The sequence below is a fragment of the Rutidosis leptorrhynchoides genome, chromosome 1 (genome assembly GCF_046630445.1).
Source record: "Rutidosis leptorrhynchoides isolate AG116_Rl617_1_P2 chromosome 1, CSIRO_AGI_Rlap_v1, whole genome shotgun sequence".
Taxonomy (NCBI): domain Eukaryota; kingdom Viridiplantae; phylum Streptophyta; class Magnoliopsida; order Asterales; family Asteraceae; genus Rutidosis; species Rutidosis leptorrhynchoides.
In genome coordinates, this window is record NC_092333.1 from 572,301,214 (window position 1) to 572,321,812 (window position 20,599).

The 20,599-nt window shown below is 33.0% G+C and overlaps 1 protein-coding gene across 1 annotated transcript; it reads left to right on the forward strand.

The window, feature by feature from the left end:
- Positions 1–11,574: 11,574 nt before the first annotated feature.
- LOC139882025 (ferritin-1, chloroplastic-like) lies at positions 11,575–15,326 on the forward strand. The gene is made up of 8 exons (XM_071866409.1): positions 11,575–11,905; positions 12,804–12,887; positions 12,967–13,027; positions 13,204–13,291; positions 13,399–13,460; positions 13,642–13,707; positions 13,828–13,891; positions 15,012–15,326. Exons 1-8 carry the CDS (start codon positions 11,607–11,609, stop codon positions 15,059–15,061), a joined length of 774 nt encoding a protein of 257 aa, XP_071722510.1. The 5' UTR covers positions 11,575–11,606; the 3' UTR covers positions 15,062–15,326.
- Positions 15,327–20,599: the final 5,273 nt, after the last annotated feature.

Below are 20,599 nucleotides of genomic sequence, written 5' to 3' on the forward strand. Positions count from 1 at the left end.
AAACCCCAAAGACTCCGACGCAAATACGCCAATTTTTGGGTCTTGCTGGCTATTACTGACGGTTTATTCAAGATTTTTCTTGGATTGCCAAACCATTGACAGCATTAACACATAAAGGGAAGAAGTACGAATGGACTTCTGAGCAGGAAGCCGCATTTCAATTATTGAAGAAGAAGTTGACTAAATCACCTATTCTATCGTTACCTGAAGGAAACAATGATTTTGTAATTTATTATGACGCTTCGCGACAAGGTTTTGGTTGTGTCCTCATGCAACGAAAGAAGGTTATTGCATATGCATCCCGACAACTGAAGATTCATGAACAAAATTATATGACTCATGATCTAGAATTGGGAGCAGTGGTGTTTGCATTAAAGATTTGGAGGCACTATTTGTACGGGTTAAATGTACTGTGTATACCAACCATAAAAGCCTTCAACATATCTTCAACAAAAAACAATTGAACATGAGGCAACGTAGGTGGGTCAAGCTGATAAACGACTATGATTGTGAAATTCGCTATCATCTCGGGAAATCAAATGTAGTAGTAGATGCTTTAAGCAGGAAGGAAAGAGAGCCGATTCGAGTACGGGCAATGAATATGAAGATTCATACAAACCTGACTACACAAATAAAGGAGCCTCAACGAGGAGCTCTTATTGAAGAAAACTTTGAAAATGAGATGCTCAAGGGTTTAGTCAAGCAACTTGAGATACGAGAAGACGGAACCCGGTATTTTAATGGACGTATTTGGGTACCGAAGTTTAAAGGGTTAAGAAAATTGGTTTTGGATGAGGCACATAAGACGAGATACTCGATACATCCTGAAGCTAGAAAGATGTATCAAGATCTTAAGGCACACTTTTGGTGGCCAAATTTGAAAGCTGATATTGCAACATACATTGGAGAATGTTTGACTTGCTCCAAAGTCAAGGCGGAACATCAGAAACCATCAGGTTTGCTTCAACAACCAGAAATCCCAGAATAGAAATGGGAATGTATCACCATGGATTTCATCACGAAGCTACCAAAGACTGCATGGGGTTATGACACCATTTGGGTAATTGTCGATCGTCTCACCAAATCTGCACATTTCCTACCTATGTAGGAAATGGATAAGAAGGAGAAATTGGTACGATTATACATGAAGGAAGTTGTTTCAAGACATGGAGTACCTATCTCCATTATATCCGATCGCAACAGTCGGTTTACGTCAAGGTTTTGGCAATCACTACATGAAGCTCTAGGGACTCGTCTGGATATGAGCACTGCATATCATCCTCAGACCGATGGGCAAAGTGAAAGGACCATTCAGAATCTCGAAGACATGCTTAGAGCATGTGTGATCGATTTCGAAAATGGATGGGATAAATATTTACCATTGGCAGAATTCTCGTATAACAATAGTTATCATACGAGTATTAATGCTGCACTATTCGAAGCACTTTATGCAAAAAAGTGTATATCCCCTATCTGTTGGAACGAAGTAGGTGACAGATAACTGACTGGTCCCGAGATCATACAGGAGACTACTGAAAAGATTGTGCAAATCAAGGAGAGATTGAAGACTGTCCAAAGTAGTCAAAAGAGCTATGCTGATGTTTGAAGGAAGCCGTTAGAATTTCAGGTTGATAACATGGTTATGTTAAAGGTGTCACCATGGAAAGGTGTGATACGCTTTGGTAAGAGGGGTAAATTGAACCCAAGATACGTAGGACCATTCAAGATCATCGAACGTATTGGATGTGATGACCCGGGAATTTTCGACGAAATTTAAACTTAAATCTTATATGGTTTTGACACGATAAGCAAAGTCTATTAAACTGAGTCTCAAAATTGTTGAACTGTTTCATGAAATCATTTAACCTTCAACCAGTTCCGACGATTCACGAACAATTAATTGTAACTTGATATGTGTATATATATATATATATATATATATATATATATATATATATAAATAATAATTAGAAATATATTTTTAAATATTGTATGTTACCAAAATTTATCTATGTAAAATAAAACAAAATATAATAATTATTATTAATTAAAACATATATATATATATATATATATATATATATATATATATATATATATATATATATATATATATATATATAAATGTATATTAGAAATAAATATTAAATGATTGTAAATACTTGTTTGATGTTCTGATTGATATTAAGCAAGTTAAATCCAAACTTATATGATTTTACAAATAAACGGTGATCCGAAAATGTGTTATATAAAATTATAGACTTATTAAAATATATTTAGGATATACTTGTTTAGTTTTATTACTCCGTGTATTTTACTTGGGAGTGAACGCTAATAATTAATTAACTTTTATGACTGATTTTTACACCCTAAAAGACCGAAATAATTAAATGCACTTAATTTAAAAATTTGGTATTTTTTGAATATTTTTATCCGCCCTTGACTAACAACGGTTCACGATATAATCTTCGTAATTAAAATCGTCGGTATTAGAAATCAAATGTTCGATGGCTTCACTAGTTATGAGTGATATTATGATTGAATGATTAAATTAAATTACTGTTGGAAGTTTTGTTTTTGTCTCCCCACTATCTCAAATAATTATGGAGTAATATATGCACGTACATGAACTTGAACTGTGTTTTGATTCTATATTCAACCACTCTCACATATATATATAAATATATGGCTAGCATATACAGACCACCAATAACAAACACCATTTCACGATCACTACCTTTCCATAACCCTCTTCTCTTTCTGTTTCTCTATTATTCGAGTACTACAAAACCAGCTGCTGCCGCTGATTACTGTTCTGTTTAAAGCTCCCAGCCCAACCCCAAACCACTTCATCCCCTTAGTCATTAGACTCCATCGCCATTAACCACCACACGCGACGACTCCTGCAGCTGCTACAATACTCTCAGGTTGCACTCACCTCTATTATCTTCATATATATATATATATATATATATATATATATATATATATATATATATATATGTGTGTGTGTGTGTGTGTGTGTGTATAACATCTACTATCTCGCTGACTCTATATATACATTATATGCATATACATACATCATTACACTTCTTGAACACAAAGAAAAACAAACCCATTACTTTTACTATCAACTAATTTTATTTTTGTTTTGAACTCATCGTAACCAAATCCACCACTCTTTCTTTCTTTCTATTTTTCTTTCTTGTCTGAAAACTAAGCCGACACCATGTCTCACCATCTTCAAAATTCAGCGTAACACCATATTTTTTTTGTTTTTTTTTTTTTTGTTTTCTGGACATCAAATGACTACCATCACAAACCCACAAAACCACTGCTATGTTTTTCGGTTCGAACCCACCTCACCGTGAATACCCAACCCAAATCAACACCCACAATCACCACAGCTTAACCTTTAAATCATACAATTGCAACTACTATTGAGAATTCAGTTTCTTTCTTTCTTTGTTTGAACACCCAACAAAAGACATCAAACCCACTTGTTCTTTTTGTATACATCGATCCAACATATACCTGCAACCATCGTGAGCAAACAAACACCATAGGTAATCATCATCCTTTTACTACTTATTTCTGTTTCTGTTTTTTGAATCATAACCAAACCAAACCACCTTCAACATAAGTCTCTGCTGCAGCTATACCTTCTATTTTAGCTATTTCAATCTTAACATACCCAAAAACTCATTCGATTACAGGCCACTGGTGAACATCATTTCTTTTCGAAACTAGCCAGAACCTGTTACATAATAAATGACTACCAAACCTGTCTTCTTCTGCTAAAATACGATATGAGAAAACAATGATAGTTAAACGATTAAATTGAGAAAAGAAGAAACATATATTTATATTATTCAACAAATACGGATCGTGATTTCTATTCAATTTCATCAACTCAAATTTCAAAACATTCAAATAATGAGCATCAATATCTTGGAGATCGAATTCATGAGCAATGACAACAACATAACAGTTCCAAATCTGTAGAATGTATAAAAAAAAAATAACATATTCATAGCTAGATGATTCGAATTTACCTTCGTTGATCGATACTGATCAAAAATTGATGCAATACCTATAATCATATGATATAGTGATTGTTGATTCCTTCCTAATTGGACAGACACCAAATACTGCTTCGATTCTTCCATTGTTATTCGATAGCGATGATGATTGAGACTGTTGATAGCGATTAAATGATGATGATAAGTCATTGATGATTGTGGTGATCGGTTGATATATTGATGATGAAGATGATTAAGATTGAATAAAAGGGGATGAGAATTTTCTTTGTCACTGTGTATTGCTTCTGCAAGATCTCGATCTGATCTAGGAGATGCCAGTAAAACGCGTAACCCTTCTTATTTAGGTATAATGATAATAACTAATAATTAATATTATATTATATCATTTTTAATTATTATTATTATTATTATTATTATTATTATTATTATTATTATTATTATTATTATCATTATTATTATTATTATTATTATTATTATTATTATTATTATTATTATTATTATTATTATTATGGTTATTAGTATTATTATTGTTAATATTAGGATTAGTAATTTAAGTATTAGTAAGTATCATTTTCTTTAATAATAATAATAATTATTATTATTAATATCAAAATTATTTTAATAAAAACGTAACATACCTTTTGAATTTAGATTAAAATATGTAATAACTAATTATTTCAAATATTGAAAATAAATATATCTAAGATATGTATTAAAATAACATATAAATTAAGATACATATAAACAAAGAATATATTAGAAATTAATATAAGACTTTTATAAACATAATAATATATAAACTTGCTTAACTGTTATTATGTGTATTAATATCAATAATTGATATAGGTTCGTGAATCTGAGGCCAACCCTGCATTGTTCAGTTGTTCAATATCGTCATATGTATTTTTACTACAAAATACATTACTGTGAGTTTCATTATTCCCTTTTTATATACATTTTTGGGGCTGAGAATACATGCAAAATGCTTTATCAATTGTTTTACAATATTTATATGCGTGAGTTTCATTTGCTCCCTTTTTAAATGCTTTTGCAATATATATTTTTGGGACTGAGAATACATGCGCTGATTTTATAACTGTTTTACGAAATGGACACAAGTAATTGAAACTACATTATATGGTTGAATGATCGAAATCGAATATGCCCCTTTTTATTAAGTCTGGTAATCTAAGAATTAGGGAACAGACACCCTAATTGACGCGAACTCTAAAGATAGATCTATTGGGCCCAACAAACCCCATCCAAAGTACCGGATGCTTTAGTACTTCGAAATTTATATCATGTCTGAAGGAGGATCCCGGAATGATGGGGATATTCTTATATGCATATTGTTAAGGTCGGTTACCAGGTGTTCAATCCATATGAATGATATTTTTGTCTCTATGCATGGGACGTATGTTTATGAGAAATGGAAATATGAAATCTTGTGATCTATTAAAATTATGAAATGATTATGAACTCACCAACCTTTTGGTTGACACTTGAAAGTATGTTTATTCTCAGGTACGAAAGAAATCTTTCGCTGTGCATTTGATCAATTTAAAGATATTATTTGGAGTCATTCATGACATATTTCAAAAGACGTTGCATTCGAGTCGTTGAGTTTATCAAGATCATTATTAAGTCAATTATAGTTGGATATATTAAGAAATGATATGCATGTCTGTCAACTCTAGATGTAATGAAAGATTGTCCTTTCAAAACGAATGCAATGTTTGTAAAATGTATCCTATAGAGGTCAAGTACCTCGCGATGTAATCAACTGTTGTGAATCGTTTATAATCGATATGGACTTCGTCCGGATAGATTAGGACGGGTCCTTTCATTGGATCGGTGGCTTATCGACTTAAGCTACCACAACAACTTACTGGAGTACACAATACCTTTCACGTCTCGAACCTAAGGAAATTCCTTGCAAAATAAGACCTCACTGTTCCTCTTAAAGAAATCCAAATCGACAAGAAACTGCATTTTATAGAAGAGCCTGTTGAAATCATGGATCGTGAAGTCAAACGGCTCAAGCAAAGCAACATACCTAGTTAGGGTTCGTTGGAATGCTCGAAGAGGTCCTGAGTTCACTTGGGAAAGAGAGGACCAGATAAAACGGAAATATCCACAGCTGTTTACAAACACCGCCCATTGAATAGGTATTACTTCAAATTTCGGGACGAAATTTCTTTAACGGGTAGGTACTGTCATGACCCGGATTTTTCCATGATTATATATTGAACAATATTAATATCTACGTGATTAAATGTTTTTAACATATTAAGCAATCAAACTTTTTAAGACTTGATTAATTGAAACGAATTTTATGTAAACGTGTGACCACCCAACTTGTCCGATAATTCACGAACGTTATAACTTGTAAATAACATGATAATATATATATATGAACTTATATATATATATTTAACATGATAAACTGATAATTAAGTATCTCATTAAGTATATTAACAATGAACTATATACATAAAATGAGACTACTAACTTAAGGATTTCGAAACGATATATATACGTAACGATTATCGTTGTAATAACGTCTTAATATTTATATATCATATTAAGATATATTAACACACTATGTTATCATGATAATATAACAATTTAACATCCCATTAGATATAATAACAATGGGATTAATTACATTTAACAAGGTCGTTAGCTTAAAGGTTTCGAAACAACACTTACATGTAACGACTAACGATGATTTAACGACTCAGTTAAAATGTATATATATATATATATATATATATATATATATATATATATATAGTGTATTAAGATGTATTAATACACATTTGAAGGACTTCAATACATATATCAAAACACTCTTACTTAACAAAAATAATCACAATTGTATTCCCATTTGTTTTCATCAAGAATTTTACTCGTATTCGCTCGGTATTTGCACTCGTATTATACCCAGCTTCTAGATGTATTTACTATTGGTATATAACAAAAAAAATCTGCTTCTTAGAAGCCTTAAATAATTAAGGAACATGTGAAACCAACCATTTGTCAAGTAGCATGAATTATTTAGCAAGAAAATAAAATTAGGAATCTTTTCATTCTTTATAAACTAAAAACGTTTTTATGCATACACACCATTTCTTCATTCCATTTTCTCATACTTACACTCCCATTTTCTCATGCTACATTTATGGTTAAGTATGGTTACCGAAGCGCTCAACAACTTATAGAATATCTTTATTGAAATATTTATAACTATGAAATCTTGTGGTCTATATTTATATCGATGCTAGCTTTAAACCTATATATCTCACCAACCTTTGCGTTGACTGTTTAAGCATGTTTATTCTCAGGTCCTTAAGAAAGTCTTCCGCTGTTGCATTATCTGAGCAAGCTGTGCATGGAGTCTCATGCTTTTCTTTAAATGAAGTGTTGCATTCAATAAAACATTTGTCATGTATTATATTCGACTGTTATGTCACGTGTGTAGTATTTGAAAACCGATGTATTATGGGGATTATTTCTTAAATAATCGCCCACTTGTTTAAAACATGCATTATGTATAATAAGGGTGTGTCTTTTTATAAAACGAATGCAATATTTTCTAAAATGTATCATATAGAGGTCAAATACCTCGCTATGGGACCAATGAATAACGTACCGCGTTTATAGTAATATGGACGAGTCGTTTCACCAAGAGTTCTCTTGAGTAAACACAACAGTCCAGATTACACAGTGCAGGGTTCCCTGTCACTGAAGACCTCTAAACTGTGGCTAGTCAACTTGACTGATTTAAAGACTCGAACTGTGACCCAGGATTCCCTGTAGTCAACAACCGTGCCAACGTTCGTTGTACACGATCAACCCCTATATCAACTAATACACAAATTAATTCAATTTCATTGGTCCAGATAAAGTCCAGTTTACCCAATCCAAATAACCACCTGAGCAATTATAATAGACTCCAATTCGCGTCACCAAATTAGACAATTACAATCAATCAAGAGATAAAGAATTAAACAACTGAAAATATATGCAACAAACTCCAAAGAGTTTTTACTCAATTAGACAACCACATATATCAACAAATTTGCATAAAAGTATCGACAAGAATTTTCATGTGTTCAAGCAATATGTCATCATACATACGATAATCAATCGTAAAAATTCTCCCAACATAGTATTTAGCCTAGATGGACATAACGAATTTAGCCAACAATCTTAGCGAAACACATGATCAAATAAATCAAACACAAATAAATAATCATTCGTATCCAAAATTTATAAAATCAATTGTACTGAAAGTATTCACAAATAATAATTCAAATGGTAATGAAACTGATGAAATAAGAGATACTGGAATTTAAGAATACAACCAAAATTGTTGAGTTGAGAGTCAGATGCCACGAGTGCAGCCAACACCTTCTCAATTCTTGTTGCGTCTTCTTTTCTTTGTTTCTTTTTGTGACCAAAATTAAAAAAGGAATTCCCCTTTTTTTTCACCAAGCCGTACACCAACAACCCTTTGCCTTTCCTTCTTGTTCTTGCTTTTTTTTTCTTGCCGAGACCGAAGACAAAACCCCAATGGGGTCCTCAATCGGTTGTTGTTCCCACGGCCCTTAGGGCCACACCCTCAAAATAATATATCGTCCCCCTTCTATAGTTAAAAATAAAATAAAATATATATACCCCTCAACTCATCATATGTGTTCCCAAAATAAATCACAAAAATATATTGATCCTGGTCCACTTTCAAATCCTTTGTCAACTGCCAACCCATTCAACAATTCGTGTCTTGGGTTATCTTTCTTTAAACAATTTGCATCGGCTCATTTAACGTGCATTTTTGCTGAACAAAATCTAGTTGATCCACTTAAACATCTAGTTGTGCAAATCTCAGTCCACATTAATTTATGTATTTTTGCTGCATTCTGTCCAGCCACGTTTTTGTCTCTATCTCTCAGCTCGTTCCGAATCTCAGGAACATATATATACGAAATTTGTAGTTCTATGAATCACGGACGTCTTAAAACGCTTAAATATCTAACTTTATCATCTTTGTAGCTCTTGAACTCAAATTTTCATAAATACCATCAAATCGTCTCCAAACCGTATCCAAATGACCAAAATATGAAGGATATTGCTACGATAAATGTATGTAAAATATGCAATATCACTAACCCAACCTATTACTCCTAATATCTCAATATCTCAAAAATCTTTAAGGAACCGCACTCGGATATAAAAACGCATATTGGAATATCGATTTAGCAGGCGGTTGTATGAATTACGGGCTATACCATTTGGAAGAACCAGAATACGTGTGCATTTGAAAAAGAACGATTAAGTACTCCATATCTTATCTCCGAAATCCAATCCAAAACCTTTGAATGGATCTCATGTCGTTGGAAAAATGGCAAGCTTGAATGTCTAAAGTATATATCAAGCCCGAAGTGCTTCGATGCAAACCCGCCAAATAAAGAAGGGATTGGATAATTTGAGTGCGCGCCCAGCCGAACTTGAAGACCTGATCCTTACTCCTGCTCAAATTCTAGTTGCACTTGTAATTTTATAGCTGAATAGCTGATGCAAAATCTTATTATCATTTCATCCTGTTTACGTATTTTGTCAATCCCGTATCTTATGTATGTTAGATGATAGATTAGTGGCCCAACCCGATTGTGGGTTTGGGTCCGTTAGGGTTTCTATGTAAGGTTGTTGTGTAGGTATTTGTATCCTATAAATAGGGTCTTATGTCATCAATAATATTTACGGGTTCTATTATTCAACATGGTATCATGAGCATGTTGATTCTGAGACCTAATTGGCCGTCATGCCCGTCAAATCTTCTTACCTATCATCTCCACTATTTCAGCTTTCTCTTATCTGTTCTTGTAACATTTCTCCGAAAACCCAAATCAAAGCAAGTATCAAAAGCAAACTTGTTACTAAACGTATTTTTTTCTTTCCGCCTCAAAGATCACAAACTGCTCATTCTTATTTATTTTTTTTCTTTTATCACTGCCGCATCGTATTTTATTGAATCTTTGATTTAGCCACAAATTCAAATCATACAAGCATGTATGTACAGCCAACAATAGCCTTTGATAGCATGCCTATTATCCTTTTCCTTATCTATATTTTCTTCTTGATTTATAAATCTCAAATCTTTTCTACATCTTCTACTATCCTTGATTTCTAACCAATACTAATCGGCATGAGGCTGAACCGCCTAGCTTGACTAGGTTTCAAACCCCAAAAAAAAAGAGAATATAATCAAAAAATCTATTTGCAGCATTGAAGAAAATTGGTATTGTCGACAAAGTTTTCGGCCCAAGTCCTGCTCAATCCTTAGGCAAAGCAAGCCACAACGTATAAAAAAATAGACGTTACGGAAAAGGAAACGCAGTCAAGCAAGACGCAACGATATTCATTTCATTTGGGGTGACAAATAAGAAAAAAAAAATATCTTTTATTTCTTTATTTAATGTTTATTGTTTTGTTCCAATCCGAACTTTAGCGATTTCGCCGTTCGGACTGCGGGGGAGTGTTAGATGATAGATTAGTGGTCCAACCCGATTGTGGGTTTGGGTCCGTTAGGGTTTCTATGTAGGGTTGCTGTGTAGGTATTTGTATCCTATAAATAGAGTTTTATATCATCAATAATATTTACGGGTTCTATTCTTCAACAATGTATACATCTGTATATACACACATGTAAAAAGTTTTCAATTCTAATAATATTTTCTTGTTTTGCGTTTCAAAAAAAAATTGGTACACATCATTATATTATATTTAAAACATGTTTGTAACTTTTTTGTCACTGTAGAGTTACTTGTGTTAATTGAAAACTACAAATTTATCAACGTTCTGGGCTTCATTTTGGGCCATTTAGGTGAGGCTTGGTTAAGATTAAGATAAAATTATAGGTATGGGCTTTTGATACTTAGATATGTGCTTGTCGTAGACTTGTATAGTTTATTAAAAAAATCTAGGAAAATAATATATTTAGGATTCATTATAGGGGATGATTTTCACACACACTTTTTTAATCCTCATACACCGATTGAGTATTATTAGAAGAGTAAAAGGTTAAAATAGGTGTGTGAGGATCAAAAAAGTGTGTGTAAGAATCATCCCCCTTCATTATAACCTTCTGAGAAAATAAATATAAATAGATAAGATAGATATAGTAGATATAGATAAAATATAGTTTTAAACCCTTTAAAAGTATTAATTTTAAGAAAATCTTAAGAAAAACTACTAGTGTGAACGCATGAAAAAAAGAAAAGGTAGGCTAAGGATTCCATGACCCATGAATATGACATGGATCGGATCTTTTCACAGCATCCACCAGATTACGAGATAAGACACGAGGCCACCACACGCCAGTACCTTCGATTTCATCTCATCCGTCCACGTGTCCACACATTCAACGGTCCATCTTCACCCTTCTCCTCTTTCTTCTCTCGTGAACCCTCGGCTCCCCCTTTTAAATTTCAGCCTTCACTCCATTTCTCCTTCATCATATCACAACACACAAACTAATCTTAGCATTTCCCCCAAATTATGACTCTCAATTCACAAATTTCATCATCATTTAACGTTCTGTTGAAGAAATCGGACGCCGATTTCGAATTCGTGCCCAAAAAACCGTCCGTTTTATTAGGAAATGGAAGGAGATTTGGAGGAACCGTACGGTGTCGTTCGAATGTAGAAGAAAAGGATATGGTGATGACTGGCGTGTTGTTTAATCCGTTTGAAGAAGTGCGGAAACAGGATTTCATTGTTCCGATTTCGACTCAAACTTCTCTTGCTCGTCAAAAGTTTGTTGATGAATGTGAAGCTGCTATTAACGAGCAAATTAAGTAAGTTTTCGTGTGATTTTCGTTTATAGTCTTATAGATCTGTAGATTTATATATTCAGTATATAATTTATAAATCTGTTCTTGTTCATAAGTATAATTTATTCACTCAGTTGCCTATAAAAATAGGTATAGTTTTATTTATCAGCTTGTTATGTATTCTGATATTCATATGAGCTCATAGCGTTAATTTCAAAGCCTTATGTTATGTAATGTGATATTCATTTGGGTTAAAGTCACAAATTGGCTATATACTTTCTCAAATGCGCCCGATGTCGCCCATATACCCATTTGCGTCATACTGTCGTCTACAAACTTTTAAAAAATTAACTATGTCAACATTTCGTAATACGGTAAAGTTAATTATTTAACTTTTATTTTTCATTTTATATGTCCTGATGTGATGTTGCCCATATACTTTCAGTTGTGTTCCGATGTAGCTCATATGCTTTCAGTTTCCGTTCCGATATATTACTGACGTGTCATGACTACTTATAAGCCACGTTGTCAATTGTTTTCGTTACACGTAAAAAAAAAGTATAGTGGGCGACAATTGTACATTTTTCGAAAGTTTGTAGACGACAGTGGGACGCAAATGGGTATATGGCCGACGTCGGGACATTTGAGAAAGTATATAGCCAATTTGTGGTTTTAACCCTATTCATTTATCTTTGGAACCTGATAATACGGTAGGAAAGCGTTTGAATAATTGAATTCTCTAAACGAGATCTCTGTTAAGGTTTTTGTGACCTAGAAAGAAGGTCTTAAAATAACCTAAACTAAAATACCATGGGTTTAGTTTATTATAGTTTGAATAAGTATAATCAGTTTTTTTTTTTTTTTCATTTTATTTTATTTTAACTTCCATTATTATCTTTTAACTGTATTTTTTTTGTTGCAGTGTTGAATATAATGTGTGCTACATGTATCACGCGATGTATGCATACTTCGATAGGGATAATGTAGCACTGAAAGGCCTTGCCAAGTAAACAAGCCACCTACACGTTAATTAATTTTTGGTTTAGTATGTTTTCACACTTATAAACATTTGTTTGTTTTATCAGATTCTTCAAGGATTCAAGTGATGAAGAAAGAGAGCACGCAGAGAAGCTAATGGAATATCAGGTCCTTTTTTACTTGTGAAATTGTAATATTGTGAAGATATTACTATAATCTTGTTAAATTCACATTTAAACAACAATCGCAGTTGCATAACAGACACATTAGCTCTTAAAGTTTAAGTTTGAACCCTGATTTCATTTGTTTTTAATGTACGACTAAATATATCGATAATTGTGTAGAATAAACGAGGTGGAAGAGTGAAGTTGCACACCATTGTTCCTCCCCCCTCAGAGTTTGATGATGTTGAGAAAGGCGATGCTTTATGTGGTAAGTGCAATTCAATCCACCAAATCAAATATTATAATTGTATCAAGTTAATTAGTACTTGTTTAACAAACAAATACCTAACCTTTATTTTTTCGAATTCGAATCAGCAATGGAGCTAGCTTTGTCTTTGGAGAAACTTGTTAATGAAAAACTGCTTGCACTGCATGCGGTATGCAACTTTATTTCTGTTAGTCTAGTTATTTTTTTTTTTTTTTACATTTCACATGTTAAGTACTAGTAATATGATTAAACTAGTTCCTTTTAAACTCATGTCACACATAATACTAAAAGTGTGATCTATGTACCATATGATATCTTACAATGCATAACCATTGTTCTTGAATTTATAGGTGGCTGATAGAAACAATGATCCACAATTGGCTGACTTCATTGAGAGCGAATACCTGTCCGAGCAGGTGAATATTATAATCATAAGTATATATATATAATAGGATATAAGTATATAAATATAATATGAATATAACTATATATTAATATATGTTAAGTTTGTATAAACTTTCTATGTTTTATGCTAGGTTGATGCGATAAAGAAAATCTCAGACTATGTCTCTCAATTGAGAAGGGTTGGGAAAGGCCATGGTAAGAATATTCTTAATCATGACAAAAAAATATTTGTGTTCCGTTTGGTATACCTTACTATCTTTTCGAACTTTTGAAGAACCTTGTTATTGTAACTTGTTGAAACTAGATAGTTAAAATACGTCTAATAAAGCAAAATTGATAAACCATTTGTATTAAACTTTTAGGAGTATCAATCCATCCATGTTAAGAGTTAGTTATAACTAGTTGTGGAGCCCTCGCTTCGCGCCGGGAACTCCGTTTTGAATGCGAGTTAAAAAAAAAAGTCTTTCCTTTTGTGGATCTATTTTGTAAAAAAGAATTTTTTTCGACATCTAACATTGAAGGGGTGTTCCTTTTGTGAAAGTTGCTTCTTTTAGAGTTAAAGTTAGTTGATCTATTTTGTAAAAAAGAATGTTTTTCGACATCTTTTGGTAGCATTGAAGGGTTGTTTCTTTTAAGAAAGTTGTTTCTTTTATCGTTGGAGACAAAAAAAAATGTAGCACAATAGTGGCCTATTTGGGTCCTACTGGTTGAGCGCAGTGTACAAGTCGGTAAAGCGTGGTGGTGTTATTATTCAGTATTTTTGGTGTTAGTGATGGGATAAATAATAATTTAGAATATAGGTATAAAGTGGGGGGGGGGGGGGTTTCGATTTGTATTTTAATGGAAGTTAGGGGTTAGAATATAGGTATAAAGTGGGGGGTTCGATTTGTATTTTAATGGAAGTTAGGGGGTTAGGTTTGTAACGCAGTGTACAAGTCGGTAAAACGTGGTGGGTGTTATTATTCAGTATTTTTGGTGTTAGTGATAGGATAAATAATAATTTAGAATATAGGTATAAAGTGGAGGGTTCGATTTGTATTTTAATGGAAGTTAGGGGTTAGAATATAGGTATAAAGTGGGGGGTTCGATTTGCATTTTAATGAAAGTTAGGGGGTTAGATTTGTAAAAAATAAAAAATTGAATAGTACTATTTATAACAAATAAGGCAAATTTTGTCTATGAGTTATGTTGGTAATATGAATATGAATATGAATATGAATATGAATATGAATATGAATATGAATATGAATATGAATATGAATATGAATATGAATATGAATATGAATATGAATATGAATTTACATATGAACTGCAGGGGTGTGGCATTTTGATCAGATGCTTCTTGAGGGTGCTGGTGCTGCTTAATGGAGAAGACTATGTAGTAGGCTTTGCTTGGTTGTATGTTTAGTAGAACTACATGTACTATGATATAATTCGACTATGCTCTTTAGTGTGATCTTGCAGCTCATGCTGTAATATTAGGTTTGCAGTACCCTTTCCTGGTTTCTAGTAAGAATTAAGAACTATATGTATAATTAGCCTTTAAGCTATATTCTAAATAAGTTCATATTAGTTTATTTTGCTTAATAGGAGAAGCACTTGTCATTTAAGTCATTATTTGGGTTTCTTGTGTGTATATAATTGAATTATTAACTATACAAACTTGTTTTGGGTATATGCGTTTATAAAGGATAATCAAAGGATTCAAATTCCAAGAAACCATATACACATTGCAACTGATATGAACATGTTAACCAATGATCAACAATGTTTACACTGTCATATGGTCCTTTTTAAGACTAGTTCACATGTACTATCATATAAGCACACCTCTTTAATACAATGTTTACCACTAATCTAGCATCGGTTCGGGCCGCGCTTTGCGGCGGCTGCATTATGTTTTGTTCCGCTAATACCCAAAATGGCTATGTTTAGTAAAACATCGGCTATTGTTCAATACATACCTGATGGAGGTGCGTAGCATTAACTATATATACACACATTACAAAGCATTTGATATTTGATTGTACCTTGAACATGATTTACTTGAGTCTTGGTACATCACCAATTCTATAAAAGTTTTGCATGCAAAAGTAAGATAAATATAATCAACGAAATACTGCTAGTATACATGTGCATATAAGCACAATTTAAAGTTTAAAAGTTCAACAAAGACAATATCAAAAACCAAAATGATATATAACAAAAAGAAATAAAAAAAACTCAGCATCCAGTCCATGCAAGAAAGAGACTGATATAATTCTGGTCTTTAAAACATCAAGTTCAGCAACACCTTAAATCAACAAAGATTGACCTCCAAAATGAAATGTATAATTCCAAGTAGATGCTAATGTATGCACAACTGTCAATAATCTTAATGCAGTCGTGGTTTTCTGTTCGTTCAATCAGGCGCGAGTGATAGTAGTTTATATACCAGAAAATTCACATTATGTGTACAAAGCATGTGCATTGCATTAACCTGAACATATTTACGATTACATAGCCCTGTGTCAATCTTTTTACAAAAATTTTATTGTTCTACATATTTTTAGATATATTTGCTACGTAATATATTGCCAAAAGAGTTGTGTTTCATGTGTTATAGTTGGCATTTGTTGCCAAAACTAATCTTTTTCTTGCATATGCTTCCATTTGATATCTTCAGTCCTCTTTCTTTTTCGCTGATGTGGTTGTTCCGTCATCTAAATATGTATGGAAAAGTGTTAGTTTCAATGATGTTTAACAGTGTACTACAAAAACAAATCATACTAAGAAGTGACTGAACATTTAACCATGATATGAAATTTCTAAGCTTCGCAACATAATTGTAGTCAAATCTAAGGGAAGGCTTTTGAAGTGGCTGAGTAGTAGCTTGAAGATCAGCTTCTGATGGGTTATAGATCCTACCGAAACATCTCATTAATTATAATGGATGATGTATCGAATTACTTCATGGTTCAAAAAAGACCCAAACAGCTTAGGGTCAAAACAGACCCAAATCAGCCCATTAATATCTTACTCACCTTAAACTTGTTGAACTAACATCTATATTTTTTAACATACATGACAAATCTGAATGGAAGGTCTTAATCAGCAAGTGATTGTTGATCCCAATAACTTAATAGCAACCCAACTTTGAAAAACATACAATTCAAACTTTGTGTTATTTATTTTTTTAAATGAGTATAACTTTATCAAGAAATGACCGACATCTGGATTTTTCAACCAATATATGTATACTAACTATGCAATGGTATTCTACTTTTAATCGTTAAACTCAAAGGCGCCTACCTTATAGAATTGAAGAATATGGTAGGGTCATATGCTGTAAGTAAGTTGTATCGTAGTGTCATATTAAGACAGCCCTTAACCATATTTTTATTGGCTCACCCATATTGAATGGTCATATCTTATCACTGGAATGTCATGAATCCTACCCAAACATCTCACTAATGCTAATGGATTATGTATCAAATCCGCCCATTACTTCATGGGTCAAAACAGACACAAACAGTCCAGGCTCAAAACAGACCCAAATAGTCCAGGGTCAAAACAGACCCAAATCTGCTCATAAATATCTTATTCACCTTAAACTTGTTGAACTAACATCTATAATTTCCAACAATTATAACAAATCTGAGCGAGAGGTCTTAATCATATACATCTCCGTATTACGTTTTCTTTGCCTAATCCCACTCGACATCCTAACACCTACTACTACTACTACTACTGATTGCAAGTAAATATTATAAACCACAAAAATAACAAACGAATAAGCAACAACAAATACCTCACGCCACGAAACACACGAAACAGAAATCAGAAACAGCATATATGAAAGATAAGGAACATGAAACAATAATAAAAAAGAAAACAAAAATAAATAATAAATATCTGTACACATAGGCTGAAATTTATCTACGAAACGTGAAACAATATCAGCTGCAACATGCATTTATTTTAAATACTCCGTATATTTAAATGCCAGACATATTCAGATAAAAAATAATCTCAATACATTGGTCGACTCTACCCTGTCTAATTATATATACCTCAATAGCAATTAGAGAGCGAAATAAGTAATTGCAACACTTTATTACGTTGAAATTGCAACTTTCATTTTTATTTCACATTTATCTTTGTAACCTATTCTTATTCTAATATATAGCCATTTTTTCCAAACTTGAACACTATGATTATACTAATCTGAAAACATAACAATTATCAACTTTTTGTAGCTAGTAGCAATGTCAGTTTCAACAGGGAAACATGTAACTAATGACTGTGCAGAATAAGAAATTGTGATATGCCTTCGATTCAGCAGCAGTATGAAACTCACATAATTTAAGCTGAACATCTGAGGATTAAAAGATAGCAAAAGCAAAACATTAACAAAGATCGTGGACCAAATGAAACAAAAAACATACCAAACAAAAGTTTCATGTAATTATACACATTCTCCTTCCAGACTACTATGTTTTGATATCACACATGTATTCATAGTAATTCAAGACTACAAATCAAAAGCTACTTGAATCTATTAATACTACTTTTTTCTCTGCTTATAAGTGTTTTAGCCAACAACTGACACGTTAATTCTCTAAAGTTTAATATTTAAACATCTAATACATCAACCTTAAGCAACGATTGCCTTGCTTATGAAGAGAATTTCCAACTCGAAGGCCCGAGTCATCGAAAAATGGATATAAAACATGTGTTAAAGCCAATAAAAATGATAATGAAAAATATGCTTTTCGGATGACAGAAAATTATCATCACAAACTCATTAATGTATACTTCTGGAATAAAATAATACAGACGCAAGACTCCCTATTAATAGCAGTTCGACATCAGACTTGGAAATATATTTCATTAATTAACCTACACAAAAAATTTACCTGGTCATCACTGAAGCTTATGGATTCGTTGCAATCCCAGCAGAAAATAGATTGAAACAAAGTTTTTAAACTATGGTTAACCGATGTATCACTTTGCACAACGCAAAAACAGTCAGCAAAACCGTCAATATTTTGCTGCGACATCAGGGAACAAACCCTAATTTCCCTTTTTTTTAATCGGTTGGCGTCGGCGCCGCTGGTCTCTACCGGTGGCGATGATCGTGATTAATTTCTGAGAAGGAGTGAGTGAGAGATGGTAGGCTGGTAGGTGGTGGGTTACTAAAACCCTATGAATTAAGTAGTCGGTGATGGTGGGTAATAGTGACGGAGGCGGTTGGCAGAAGGTTTAATTTGCTAATAACGGTGTTTGCCGGAAGTTGAACGATGGAGGTTATTGGTGTTGGTTCCTGGAGGTTAATGGCGGTGGTGTGGTGGTAGGAGGTTAATGATGGTGGTGTGGTGTCAAGAGGTTAAAAAAAAAAAGTGATACAGTCACCGATATCAATTACACCAATTAGTATATAGTATAGTATAATATAATAACTAAGCGAAGATTAAAAACCAACACGCTAATTGTCTTGGAAGTGAAGTTGATAAAATTAGGACACAACGTGTAGGTAACACTTTTTCTACAAAGGTGGTAACTGAGGACACAACGTGTTAATCAAGTGCAGATTTTCCCTCTTTCAAGTATGATGACGATGCTGCTAGTAAGTCATTGTACCCATTTGTAACCCAACTCAAAACTTGTAGGTGGCGATATTGGTTTGACCTTTTTCCTTTGTAAATACAGCGTGAGACAAAGCACAATGATCATAAGTTTTCTTATAAGTGATGCCCAATTCACCTACATTGAAAACTAACATAGACGGTAACAAAATTATCAAATTGAAATTAAATACAATTAGAAACTAATAAAATTTAAATTTTACTAAAATTCAACGTACAACGAATCGCCAAACTCTCCCTAACAAACTCTTTCCCGTTATAGTCGATTGAAATCAAATATCCCAGTTGAACTCTTTCGGTAACTTCCATTTGGTTTGACTATAACAAAGTTCAGAAACCGATAATATAAAGCTCTAACATCAGCACTATATATCATTAGATTTCTATACTTCAAACCGATAAGCATCAAAACTTGATGTTGACAATCCAAGACAAAAAATGGCATTCATCCATATATCTTGAAATAGCACACATTCTTTTCCATTTATAACTCATACACCTGTACTCAAATATGACTTGAACAAATTTACAATGATCAAAATTGACCCAAAAAAATTAGTCAACTGTAGCATGACAATTATAATTGTAAACATCACACAAAGACCATTAGTGAGTCAAACCAACTATACTAAATCATACAAAGAACATTAATATGCAAAGAACTGTTGATGCATTTTATGTAAGTCCCTAGACATCTAACCCACGTCCATTGCAGGTACTTCAGTTTAAGGGATACCATGATCGCTCGTTATTATCCTATATGTGTTTGTATGTGGTTACAGGTACTGCAGAAACGCGATATGGATGTTTGACTATGTTAGACTTAGTCAGACGTGCGAGTGAAGTCTCACTCGTACGGCTGACAGGCTCATACGTACGGTTGATGCTGGGCTAAGTCACAATTATAACCTAAATGAGAAGACACGAGTGAGTGATCAACCGTACGGCTGATGAAGCCAACTCGTACGTGTGATGGATGACTCGTACGTGTGAGTCAACAGCAGGGGTATATAAGTGTTATGTTCTTCATTTTAGGTTAAGCCTCTCACACACACACACTACTCAGATCTGGTAACCCTAATCCGATTCTCTCTCAACCCAAATCACTCCAGTAGTGAATAATAGCTCTAGGCATTAATCTAATCACACAAATCCAATCCTTGTTGTGGTTTGACTAATTTAATCCCAAAAAGCTCCTCATATTCACTAGTTATGGTTTGATTCACTAATTCCGCCTTTGTGTGAATTAAACCTGTTGATTTCGAAGTTCCTAGTC